The sequence below is a fragment of the Podarcis melisellensis genome (genome assembly GCF_964234715.1).
Source record: "Podarcis melisellensis genome assembly, chromosome: 14".
Classification (NCBI taxonomy): domain Eukaryota; kingdom Metazoa; phylum Chordata; class Lepidosauria; order Squamata; family Lacertidae; genus Podarcis; species Podarcis melisellensis.
The window spans coordinates 22,467,761-22,481,006 of NC_138546.1; the positions used below are offsets into that span (position 1 = coordinate 22,467,761).

At 45.5% G+C, this 13,246-nt stretch overlaps 2 protein-coding genes across 4 annotated transcripts in view; one reads left to right on the forward strand and one right to left on the reverse strand.

Annotated features, from left to right (window-relative positions):
• Positions 1–268: 268 nt before the first annotated feature.
• Positions 269–10,037, reverse strand: RPUSD1 (RNA pseudouridine synthase domain containing 1). Of its 2 annotated transcripts, none has more exons than XM_081887454.1 (6): positions 9,928–10,037; positions 7,597–7,789; positions 6,180–6,303; positions 2,233–2,335; positions 1,987–2,088; positions 269–949 (listed from the first exon to the last, which is right to left on the reverse strand). In XM_081887454.1, the coding sequence occupies exons 1-6, from the start codon at positions 9,968–9,970 to the stop codon at positions 543–545; spliced, it is 972 nt and encodes a 323-aa protein (XP_081743580.1). In that variant the 5' UTR covers positions 9,971–10,037; the 3' UTR covers positions 269–542. The 2 variants fall into 2 exon arrangements, with proteins under 2 accessions (XP_081743580.1, XP_081743581.1); XM_081887455.1 differs by lacking the exon at positions 9,928–10,037 and adding an exon at positions 8,329–8,844.
• An 8-nt stretch (positions 10,038–10,045) lies between these two features.
• Positions 10,046–13,246, forward strand: part of CHTF18 (chromosome transmission fidelity factor 18) — a gene marked incomplete at its 5' end in the record, with an annotated part of 34,182 nt that continues 30,981 nt past the window's right edge. The window contains 4 exons of one of the 2 annotated variants that reach the window (XM_081887382.1): positions 10,046–10,155; positions 10,317–10,426; positions 12,155–12,421; positions 12,929–13,076. In XM_081887382.1, the coding sequence (XP_081743508.1) occupies positions 10,046–10,155; positions 10,317–10,426; positions 12,155–12,421; positions 12,929–13,076 (635 nt within the window). The remainder of the gene's footprint in view (positions 10,156–10,316; positions 10,427–12,154; positions 12,422–12,928; positions 13,077–13,246) is intronic. The other variant, XM_081887381.1, reaches the window with a different exon arrangement.

Genomic DNA, 13,246 nt, shown 5'->3' on the forward strand with positions numbered 1-13,246 from the left:
GCAATCAATCAATCAAATTCTGTTACCTTGTATGCCTCTCTATTTGCACTGGCTGCTAGGAAATTCAGAGCCAACTATGTGGCTCGTCTCTGAAAGTCTCTAGTATGGCTTATATAGGAACAAAGAAAATGTTTAGTATTACTGATGAGCAATTTTAAGGCTACTGATTTCAATGGGTCTACTCTAAGTATGACTTGACATCACCCTGAGAGACAGTGCCCCAATTGCGTTAATCCAATGGCTTAAGAGTGTCAATTTCAGGGCACAAACCTGGCCTGTCTGACCACAGTCCGTGATCTTCCACATCCGGCGACTAAAACGAGCCAGCTTGAGGGCACGGGGTTAAAAAGCCGATCAAGCACACAGTCAAAATTCCAGTTTGGGAACGCGACCCTCACAGAGGCATTTCCGAGGAATGTTGGGAGTGAACAAGACGACAGGTGTTGGGAGTCAGGCCTGGAAAAGCTTCTGGCAGGAATCAGCGGTAGAGACAAGGTATAAAGATTTGGGGTTTCCCGACCATGAGGGATCCGTGGGTCATGTCATTCCAGGGCCCACTCGGCCAGCCACTGCTCACATTTCCCTCGCTGCTCCTGCTCCAACTCCTCCACCTCAGGGCTCTTGGCTTCCTGCGGGGCCTCAGGGCTTGGGCTCCCAAGCAGATTCCCCTGACGGCCTTCCTCCGCCAGGACGCTCTGGTCCTTCAGTTCTTGGATCAGCTCCTCCAGCTGGTGCGTGGCACGCTGAGGGGCCCAGTTGCTGTCCACGGTGGGGACAAAAGGGTCGGGCGCAATCACCTCAATAAGCTCCTTGCTGGTCGGGATGCGCAAGTAGTAGGCGTGGAGCATCATGCGGTAAGGGCCACTGTCCTTCTTGAAACTGTACGTGAAGTCGCCCACCACCGGGTGCCCGATGGCGCTGCAGTGGACGCGGAGCTGGTGGGTTCTTCCTGAGGAGGGGCGGAAAGGACAATGCCATTTATTTTTTTAGGACAGAGACCCTTTCGGCTATCAGCCCACCCTCCTCCAAGGACGAGGAGACATAGGTCGCTTCCATGAGACATGTAAAATGTTTCATCCAATTCTGGTGTTGATGTTTCACCAACAAACCCTTCACACATCCCCATTACGAAGCTGCCTTATACTGAGTCAGACCAATCAGTCCATGCTCAGTATTCCCTGCACGGACTGGCAGCAGCTTCTGAAAACGATACTGTTTTAGACAGGCCTGTGTAACATGAATTCTCTCTTTTTTGAAAAACCAATCGGTACTTACTGATGTCTTAACAAAGCTTTTCTATTGTTTTTATTCTAATAAGTTGTACTCTGCCTTGAGTTTTCTTTTCTAAAAGTGCAGAAACCTGTATTATACTGAAACACTTTTGGCCTTTAGCTTAAAAATGTATAAATTACTTCCTTTGGTCTTCCAGACTGCTGTTTCTGCACCTTGTCTATTATTGTGTATTTTTACTCTATGTCAACAGGCAATACAAGGACTAAGTTCACATTCAAGATTTGTTATGCGTGCCACATTTGTTATTATATACTTCTTGTTTGTATGAAAAAAACTTCAATAAAAATCAATTAGATATACAAGTAAATACAGTGGTACCTCAGGTTACATACGCTTCAGGTTACATACGCTTCAGGTTACAGACTCCGCTAACCCAGAAATAGTGCTTCAGGTTAAGAACTTTGCTTCAGGATGAGAACAGAAATCGTACTCTGGTGGCGCAGCGGCAGCAGGAGGCCCCATTAGCTAAAGTGGTGCTTCAGGTTCAGAACAGTTTCAGGTTAAGAACGGACCTCCGGAACGAATTAAGTACTTAACCTGAGGTACCACTGTAAACTTCTCTGAGGCACAGAAGAGTGGAGAACTGGCCTTGCTGAACTGGCCTGACTTGACAGCTTGGAAACAGAAGCACACATTGCATTGTGGGAAAGGCCATTCCAGAGCCATGCAATGAAGGAGCAGGAGTCCTTTTACCTGTAAGGGGCTGCAGAAGCACTTTCGTCGCCGGATCGCCACTGTAAAGGCCATGTTCAAGCACTGTTAGCTCCGACTGGCAAGGTTTGGGGTTTTCACAACCTGTTAGAAATGTTGGAATCAACGTGTTAAAAGCAAAGTCAATTTTCAAAACAACTGCAAAGCTCAAAGTTTTCTGATGATGCAATGCCTCAGTGCTACAATGAAAATGACAAAGGGGGCAGGAAAGGGTGGTGGCAGCCCTACCCTCCGTCCCTTCAATGCACATCATGTGTGTCAAGCCTTCTGTCGTGTTCTTCCCGATGGCGTAGTCGATCGTCATCCTTGCCTCTTGGATGTGGCCCCTCACCTGCCAAGCAGAGGATGCATTTTGTCACAACACCCTGAGTCTTAACATGAAAAAAACACCAGCCTCAGTTTCCCAACTGTAAAATGGGAACAGGTCGATATCACTTGCAAAGCCATATACCTGCAGAACTGCTGTACAGGGACATCTTAACTTCCCTTACTTTTATTCAGGGTTGGGGAACCTAGGGCCCTCCAGGTGTCGCTGGACTACAAAGCATGTCATCATCCCTCGCCACTGGCTATGCTAGCTGCTGAGGCTGCTGGGAGTTGGAGTCCAAGAACATCTGGAGGGCCACAAGTTCCCCCCACCCTCATCCTCGCTTCAGACACTTACTTGAAGTAAGTTCCTCTACACCTGTCTTCCTCAACCTGGTGCCTCCCAGATGTTTTGGAGTACAACTCCCAGCAGCCCTGTTGGGAGTTGTAGTCCAGGGACATCCAACTCCCAAGAGACTGCGATCTACTCCTGGGGGGGAAAACTGGCAGTGATCTACCCATTTTTTGGGGGGGGGGAGTTCAAAGTTGTTAAGCTTTTTTTAGGGGAGCAGGTCAAAGTTGTTGAGCTTTTGGGCAGCACCCCTGTTGTAGTCCGTACAGAGATGGATGAGAAATTCGTCTAGTATGCATTTCAACGTGAATCAATTTGTAATTCCCAGGCCAGAACATGAACAGAAACATGCATCTGCCTTTTGGAATTTGCACTTTTGCAAATTCTGTACTGCAGTTCTCCAAGCCAAAAAAAAAAAGGCTATCAGGGAATCGTGTACACAAAAATGCGTACATTAAAATAAATTTGCTTGCAAAGATGTGTTTTACTGGGAGATAAAAAAATCACACTGTGATGATTGATGCATGTAAGGTTTTCAGGATGACTTGTTTAAAAGGAAGTTTGCAAACTGATGCAGAAATGGGGCAAACAGAACATGAGACTGTGAAAGTGAGAAACGCAGAGAAGACAAAACTGGCAGACTTGCCCAGCTCTTCAATCCCAAAACCAAAAGGGCACCAGACTCTTGGTTTTGGAGGAGATGTAACACTGCCGGGGGAAGGCACATCTTTTTCCTTTGAAGATCCATGCTCTCAGCAAATAAGCTTTTTTTTTTCATTCCAGACTGAGCGGATGAGCAATGGTTTCCCCGTGACCAGGCTGTGTTAAGCTCTTCCCATCCACAGAAGCTGAGAGACACATAATCCGCTTGGCCCGGGAGGATTTCATCTGCAGCAGATTAGCTCTGCTTCCTGAACGGATTCAGCATCTGCAGAGTCTTTGTACCACCCTTTTTGTCTCTCACCACCCAGGAAGGCCGTTTAACAAAAAGCCACGGCAAGCTTTGGTGACATCCACCTCATACACTTAAAACCACATTTAAACACACATGGAAGGCACCTAGCTCCTCCCCCCAAAAAACCCAAAGAATCTTGTGAAATGTAATTTGCTGAGGGTGCTCAGAATTGTAGCTCTGTGAGGGGTAAATTACAGCTCCCAGGATTCTTTGAGGGGAAGCCATGTGCTTTACATGTACAGCATGCGTACAGGCCTGTCCTAATTTCAGGTGTGCAGAATTCCGCTCGGAATCCCAGGTGTGAGTCACAGGTTATTTGATGTGGGGGAGTAAGAAGGGGAGGTCAAATATGTCACGGGGCAGCTGGAGGGGTAGGAAAAACACACATAATGTGCTTCCACATGCTCTGCACTGTGGCTTTTTCATCCTGTGCCTACATCATGCATCTACGCCAGACGTTTAGCATAGCCAGAGGCGGGCATGGCATAACGGTGAGAGCCAATGGTGACAGTACGTGTAATGCAGTGAACTCACTTCATGGCCTAAGACATCTCAATCTCACTGCACCCTTTTATGCAATATGGAGATAATAATTCCTTCCTACCTTACAGGGTAGTTATTAAAGGTCACCAAAAAAACCCATAATATACATTGTTTAAATGCTGTTAATAATAATGTATTATATTATCGTTATTCCAGCTAACGAAAATCCCGGGAAGTTTCTTGGGAAAGGGGGAGGCAGGGAATAGAAAGCTTTAGATCAGCAGTGGGGAACAGGATCCGAGGATAGGAACAGGAAAAAGCATCACAGACTGTATCATTTTCTTTAGGGAAGTGGTAATGCACCTCTGAAAGATGTTGGGTACTCAACCCAGAAATACAAAATTACCTAGGCGATGAACAGCCTCAAAACTGGCATATATATATATATATATATATATATATATATATATACACACATACATACACACACACATATATATATATGTATACATACATACATACATACACACACACACACACACACACACAGAGTCCTCTTTGTCCTCTTTGACATGCAAGGAGTCTCTCTTCCTAGCTGCGACCAGTTGCAAAACCAACCTCATTTCTTGCCAATCTGCTACTCCTACTTAATGCCTTTTTTAATCTTTCCCTTTTAAAGAAGTAATATTTAAGTCACAGGGGGCCGGTCACTAGGCACCCATCCTACAGATGGCTCGCCTTGCCTCGCGTGTCAGTGGGACACCCAAAAGGGATCAAGATAAAAATATGAACGCCAGCTGACGTCTGACCCCCTACTGGCTTTCCGGGTCTGTTTCAACAGTGGTGGCCTGAAACACAAGCCGTTTTCGTGGCTGGGGAAAAAAATAAAAATGTTAAAAGTGCTGTGGAAAAGTGTGGATTGGGCACATGAACGTGACCTTGTGTTTTGTGGGAAGATGGGTGAATCATAGCCGATCCTGTAGATCATCTTTTAGTGTAGCAGCACCCATACTTTGGAACAGCAGATTCCTTGTCTCCATTATCCTAGAGCCCCAACCAGCAAGAAAGGGGAGTTTTTTAGCTGCTAAGAAGCCTTCTCATGCTTTGTGCTGACCAGAGCCAATCAGAGTGAAAGAAGGCAAGTCAGCCATTAAGGGTTGACCCCTAGGGTAACTCTGGAGAAGGTGCACAGGAAGAGTTGTTCAGTATGCTCCAAAGCTAAGCATTTAGGAATACTGAAAGCACAAGGTGCTCCGAGACCATATTACACCAGTCCTGAAAGAGCTACATTGGCTCCCAGTACGTTTCTGAGCACAATTCAAAGTGTTGATGCTGAGCTTTAAAACCCTAAATGGCCTCGGCCCAGTATACCTGAAGGAGTGTCTCCACCTCCATCATTCTACCTGGACACTGAGGTCCAGCTCCGAGGGCCTTCTAGAGGTTCCCTCACTGCAAGAAGCAAAGCTACAGGGAACCAGGCAGAGGGCCTTTTTGGTAGTGGCGCCTGCCCTGTGGAACACCCTCCCACCAGATGTCAAAGAGACAAACAACTACCTGACATTTAGAAGACATCTGAAGGCAGCCCTGTTGAGGGAAGTTTTTAATGTCTGATGTTTTATCGTGTTTTTAATATTCTGTTGGGAGCCACCTAGAGTGGCTGAGGAAACCCAGTCAGATGGGCGGGGTATAAATAATAAATTATTATTGTTATTCAAGAGAATGATGTTACATACAATGGAACTTCAAGGAAGACACAACTTCAGTCACTCTGGAAGACTGTATTGGAGCACTCCAAATCATTTGCCTCTATATGTGCACAGAAAATAGTAACCTAGCTGGAAGGCAGTGTATCCTTAACTTTTATTGTATTTTTCTAAGATTACTGCATAATCATAGAAGGGTATGACCATCATGAAGGGACCTTGCACTTCTGAATTTGCAGAGCAGCAATATTGACAGGGGTCCACAGAGTCAGCCAGCCCTGGCCTTCACCATTCATAAAGTGCAGCATCCAGAATGGGACACAGCCTTCCATCTGATTCATAGCTAGAAGGGAACTTGACAAACATGGTGGCTCACCAGCGCAAGGTAGGCCTTGGTCACCATCCGTTCCTTGAAGCATTTGTAGGCACTTCCAGCAGCTGCCTTGTTGAGCGCCACACAAAGGGCCCCACTGGTGGAGAAATCCAGCTGGTGGCAAAACCTGGAAGATGAGAAGATTTATCTATTATTAACAGCCTGAAAAGTTCAGTCTGCCATCTTGATTCAAAATGGCTTCCAATAGTATCCAAGTACAAATGAAAAGATTATCCTTGACCTCATTGTTTTGGTTACAATGTCTTAAGAGGCATATAAATCACAGTGAACAAACAAACAACTTTTCAAAGTATGTAGCAGAAGTAAAACAATTCCAAACAAAGGTTCTGTGAACTTTGGAAAATCTGGCCTTGACCTCTGTCAGGGAACTGCCATCGGAGCCAGAGGCGGAGGGAAGGCTCCAGAGCGATGCCGGAGAGGGTCCCAGCAGGGAGAGAGGCAGCCCATCTGCTGGGGAAGGAAATCAGCGTAACACCAGGGGTGAAGGGGGGCAGATGGGGAATCGGAGAGAAGGCTCCAGAACTCTTCACCGGAGACCAGTGGGGAGAGCACGGGTACTCCGCTGCCCACACCCTCCCTGCGCAGAAGACTTCCGCGCAGGGAGAGTAGGAGGAGACTTGGTGTCAAATAACTTCTTTGCTGGAAGAAGTTCAAGAAACGCCCACTGACGTATTCTGCCAGCGACTGAGACAGCCACGAGTGAAGGGCTGTCCAGAGAGAAAGGGTTCAACCAGGCAACCTAGCCAGGAGTGGCGGCAACTTACGCACGAGCAACCCTCTAGAACCATTACAACCTCAAATCACTTTAAAAAACAAACAAACAAACACCTTCCTCATTTACACTAAAGTGCACTTTGCAATTGTCATCTCGGGTTTTCCACAACATTTAGAATTGAAATTAGGCTTGCATAGAATGATTTGAATCTGGGAGTCGCTAGTTTGAATTGCTCTGGAGAGCAATCTAATGTAACAAGTCTACTTTATTTGCACTTAGTAAGCAAAGCAAAAAGCGCTGAAAACTGACATGCTTACCTAATACAGTTTTTGCAATCAGCATCCATCTATTGCTCTAGAAAATTTCCAACTCACATTACTGTCGCCATCACACTAACCATATAATACCCATTTTACAGAGGAGGTCTGTGCCTGGGTGCTAAGAGGTCGTTGCCTGTAGTTTATGGGCCTATACATTTATGGGTTTCAGCAATTGAAGGGTCCATACATTTTTTTACATTTTTTTACCATAATGCAGGAGTCAGTGCTTGTAAAGTTTCCCATTTCTGTGCGACATAACTTGGCAGCTGCTAATAACCAAGTTCATAAATTGTTTGAATAAAACTATTTCATACTGCTATCCCACACATTAAGTAAACAGATAGCCTTCTTACAAACTACTTACCGGAAGCCATAGTATGTGTCTGGGTCTGCAAGCTCAGGGAACCGATATTTCAACTGGCTCTGCAGGGTGAGCTTTTCATACCACATTTTGCTGTCAATGCGGACATCCCAGTGTTTGTTAACCACAATGAAGTCCGCACTTTGGTACAGAATGGACAAGTTATCGATGCTCACAGGCTCCATAGCGATGGACCCTTAGAGAGGGAAAGAGAGGTGCAGTTCTGAGTTTCTGATCCAAAAAGTGTTCTTCCCTTCTGACCTAGATTTGGGAAAGTTGTTCAGAGTTATTCTGTCTGAGAAGCAAATCACTCTGTGCATGCTCATCAACACTGGTTAATGCATTAATGGACACTTGCAGAAATCAGGTTTGGATGAAGCCCTAAAGACAAATGTCAGGTGTGCTTAAGGAATTGCAATAAATCAATCTGTCAATTGTATCAAATGCTGAGGAAAAGTCTAAAGGCTAGGGCAGAGATGACTGCTTTTTGGCTGGTTATGCCAGAGAACCACTTGCCTAGACTCTGCCTGGAGGAACAATGGAAGAAGGGTGGTTGGGCCAAGTTAGTACAAGACCTGCCAGCCTCAAAAAAAACCTGACAATAGATTTTATATTCCCTGGAGTGAAAAGACTGCTCAGGGATTGGATTTATAAACAGGATAACGAGCAAGATTTATCTCTAATCCATTTGCTGAAATCTCACCACACCAGAGCTCAATACTGGCAGTCATTTACCTTTGCCTCCCTGAAAACTGCATTTACAGCTCTCCGTTTTCAAACAATGCCTACGTCAGTCTTAGATGGGAGATACAGAAATGTTCCAAGGCATTTAAGACTTTGTATTTGTGGGGTAGGTGAGGCAGATCTCCCCCATTATATACTCCATTGTCAACTCTTAACAAAACCTCAGAAAGAGATTTTTGGAACAGATGCTGGCTCCACCACAGGGACAGAACCCTGAAGGGAAAATATGTTAGCTATTCTCTGACTGTGGTCCACTTGTCACATATAAAAGTCTTATTTGCAAAAGCCGCTAAAAACATTCATGCTAACTATATAAAAGACATTGCTGTAGACTGTGCAGGCGATTCATTAATTTGACTTATTGTAAATGGATGTATATCTCTGGATTTCTTTTAACAGGTTTTAATTGACTTGCTGGATTTGTAATTGAATTTGTAATGGCTTTTAGTCAAACACAGTAAATGACTGATTGATTGATTGATTGATTGAATAAATGAATATTTTGTTTAGGTAAGCCCACTCAAGACATGTAGAACATTGGCATGTTTTAATCTGGTTCTCAGCTTGTCATTGATTTTAATAATAATAATAATAATAATAATGTTTTAAATAGTTATCAAGTACTTTCACTGATAATTTTATTATTTTATTCTTTTTGGAAACCACGTTGAGGTTTGTTTGTTTTACAATCAAGCAGTATATGAATTTTAATGAATAAATAGATACGTATTTGCTGCCTTTGCATCTTGTTATGCTGCTTTCTGGAATGACTGCTGGGGAGGGTACTATTGCATTCTCCTGCGTAGGTAAAATTGTGACCCCTTAATAAAAAAAGATAATTATCCAACAATAAACAGCTGTTTTCATATAGCTTAAAACACACACCTAGAGCAAGAGAGGCCTTAGAGCTATCCACACTGAGTACCTGTGCAACAGACTGTGCAGGCACACAGCTCACCTGGTTGGATTTTTTCTTGCTATTGTGCAATGTATTCTATTTAAAAAGATTATTTCAAATTGTGCATGTGGAAATTATTATTTTTTGGCTACTACGAGAACTGAATGCTGGACTAGATGTGCCAGTGGCCTGATCCAGGAGGCGCTTGTGTTATTAAATGGCTACCCTATTTGACTCTTGACAAAACTCGCAGACAGGAGAGTCTGGAAAGAGAGGGAGGGAGCACCGAGCCTCCAAATCTTGCTTTTTTCCCCATTATGCTCGCTTTACATTTATTTTAACAGACTTGCCCTAAACCCGCTTTGAGACAGATGAGGCTGCTTGGCTGTCAAGCAAGAGAAGCCCCTCAAAGAAGCGCTTCTTTTGAGGTAGAGGCTGCTCACCCCTTCCCCACCGCCATCGTCACGACATCGGCGGCTACCAAATCCTTTGGATAAAGGGACAGAAAACAACATGCAACCTTCCCACCCCAAAGACGCCCATGCTGCACTGGGAGGCTTGCAAAGATTGCTGCGCCTCCAGCGCCCTTCGTATGCATCCCGTGCATGCAGACATGCAGACGCGCGTGCACGCATCCCTGCCGGCCCCACTCCGCAAGGAGTGCACCGAGCCGGGCGGATCGATCGACCGACCTGCAACTTTGCGCAAGGCGCTAGCAGAGGGCTGGTGCGCCATGCAAAGGCGCGCGCGGCGGCGCTACATTGCAGCCAGCAGGCCCGGGCAGTGCAGCAGCCGCGGAGCAGCGCGTGGATGAGACCCGCCAGCCAATCAGCGCCTTCCGCCGCATGGAACGTTCACCCGGAACTGAAACAGCGCGCGCGCTGGTTTGCAAAAAGGAAAAGTCAGCTGGGCTGTTGCAGGTACTGTTTGCAGTTGCAAAGCGGGTTTGCTTTTTTTTCCTTTTCTTGCAGGGGGTTAGGGTTTTGTTGCATACCATCAAGCAACAAAGCGAGAGAGTTTGTGGAACTGAGCTTTTTAAATAAATATATTCCTTTTCCTTTTTTTTGTTCGCCTTGCAAAGGAGGGAGGAGATCTTACATATGGAAGAAGATGAGCACGAGCTGTATGGCATTGAAGATGAATTTGAGGAGCAGTTTGCGGACGAGCTGGAGGCGCTGGCTGAGCTGCAAGGTGGGGGCTGATGGGCTTCTCTTGACGGTCAGAGAATTCTGGGCTTGAGAAGGAGAGGCCGAAATGTGGGAGGGGCGGGTCTGTCGCTTTTTTGCAGCAACAGCAGCAAGACCTGTTGCATTTACCGAACATAAGTATAACCAAAAGTAAAAACAATCCAAAATACTCACCAGTAGTATGTATTAATGAACTCCACCAGTATACTTGGGGGACAGGTCCTGGTCCTGAGGAGGCCCCAGTCTAGAATTCAGCAGAGAGGGGGAAGGCACACCTGTCCCCAGTGACCAATTCTATACTGTACATATCCACTTAGAAGTAAATCACATTTGGTTCAGTGGGGCTTGCTTCCAGGTAAATATATTTAGGATTTTATCCTCATTACATCAGCTCTGTTCTTGAATCCCATCATTACATCAGCGAAATAGTTTATACAACTGCATAAATAAATAAACAGCAAAGCTCCAAGCACTGTTCATAATAAAATTGTGGCTAAAACGCAACTAAAATCCAGGAAACTTAAAAAAAACACACCACAAAATCAGTGAAAACAGATATATAAAACTGTGCAGGTGCAGCCCTACTAAAAGGCAGACTTCTTGTAAAATTGGAACAGATACTTTCTGACATTTCTAAAAATGCAAGTTCTGCAAATCAAAGCAGTCAAAGTGGTGCATTCAATCTCAAGTATGGGCAACTCAACCCATAATGGACTTTATATGCAAATAGTAAAACCTTGAACTTGACCCAGTAGCAAATTGTCTGCCAGTGCAGATCTTTGAGCACCAGTCTTCTTTGACAATCACACGTAGCAGAGAAAGATTGTCTTCCATGAACGTGGTCTTAACAATGAGTCCGTAAGTGACAGTGGAGGCCAATTCTGGATCCACATGTCCTTCCGCAGTGGGGCATAGGTTTCCGCACGGGAGTTAATTACATTGAGGATTTGTCAAACATGCCTTCCTCTCGGCACATTTCTCCCTTTCGTCCTGAGTTTGAGTCTTCAAGGTCCATGACATCTTTGGTAAAGGCCGTTCTCCAATTGGAACGCTTGCAGGCCAGTGTTTCCCTGTTGTTGGTGTTTGTACTACATTTTTTGGGATTTGCCTTAAGAGAGTCTTTAGACCTCTATTGTTGACCAACATTACGCTTTCCATTTTTAAGTTCGGAATAGAGTACAGTGGACCCTCCAGATACGAACTTAATTCATTCCGGGGGTCCGTCTGCAACCTGAAAAGTGGAGGCGCTGCTTCTGCACACACGTGTGGCGCAATAGAGTGCTTCTGCGCATGCGCGCGAGGCAAAACCCAGAAGTATACACTTCCGGGGTTGCCGTGTTCGCAACCCGGAGTTTATGTATCCGGAGGGATACGTAAGTAGAGGTACGACTGTAGTTGCTTTGGAAGACGATAATCAGGCATCCAAACAACATGACCAGTCCAATGAAGTTGATGTTGGAGAATCATTGAGTTACCAATACTTGAACTATGTGGTCAAGCTATAACGGTTACAGCTATTGCTACTAGGTTTGGTACAGTTAATAGCAAATTTTATAGCAGCCCTTTTTTAGCAGAGCTCATCTCTAAATTACCACACAGAGCTGGTATGGGACCCCACTGTAAGCCCTAATGGATCTGACCTATTTCTCTTCTTTTTAAAAGAAAAGTTCTGCAGCGCTACCAGGTATGTCCAAATTCATGCTCTCTGTGGTTTTTAACTCCTTTCTTTCAGAAGAAGCACATCCAGCACCCTCCCATAAAGTGTCCGAGTTCCGAAGCAGAAAGCGTACGTTTGAAGAGGCCCTCGCTGCCGGGGATTTGGTTAAGGGCTCCAGTCCTGTAACTAGCCAGCCATGCATGGGAAAGGCTTCTCAAGGCCAGGTCCTCTCTGAGGAGCCCGTCAACCATCTTGGTCTGAAGTCTGGGAAGCGAGAATGCCTTGCAGCGGAGCCAGAAATCTCTCCAAGTCAGCTTCTCCAGGAGACTTCTGCTACTCATAGTAGGTTTTGCTGTATGCTATGAGTTTTTCATGCAAGTAGTGCTAATGTGCTTGATACCAGCTTGGCAGGAGGTCATCTTATTTATATCCTGCTTTTCTTCTGCAGGGCTCAAAGCAGCATAGTGTTTTGTTAGTCCTCCACTGTATCCTCACAAGCCTGTGAGGTAGGCCAAGCTGAGGGACAATTACTGGTCCAAGACCATTCCATGGTTGAGTGGGGGATTTGAGCCTGTGTCTGCCCGATCCTAGTCCAACACTATACACACTGTCCCTATAATGTGTGGGGGCGATAGGGTCTTTTCTAGGGCCATCTGTCAGGGACTCTTTAGCTGTGGTTCATGCATTGTAGCGGGTTGGATTAGATGGCCATAGGGGTCCCTTCGTACTCTACAATTCTATGAGATCTTCTGGCACATCAGTTTTCTTCCGGCTGTGGCATGCTATCCCTCTGAAGACCAATAGCCCACATTGTTGTAATAGCTGTTCACCTCATTTTGGGTCTGACAGCTCCAAAGCCAAAGCGCCAACGGAGATTCGAAGTCGTGAAGAAGCTGGATTTTGGGACAGAGGAAGAGCAAGCCATTAAAGAGCCACTTCAGAATGGAGCATCTCTCCCTTGTCCTCCAGGTGCCAGTTCTGAACTGCAGGATGAAAGGTGAGCATTCTGGTGGGAAGGGGGGAGAGCGTTGTTGACTCAGTATGTTGCCCTCATTGCACAGTTTTCAAAATCTGACAGTTTCGGGGGTCTTCACCCAGAGGGATATTCAATGGGATCCTCCACATTGGATTCAGAGGCACTGCCTGCTCCTCAGGGTCTTGTAGGTC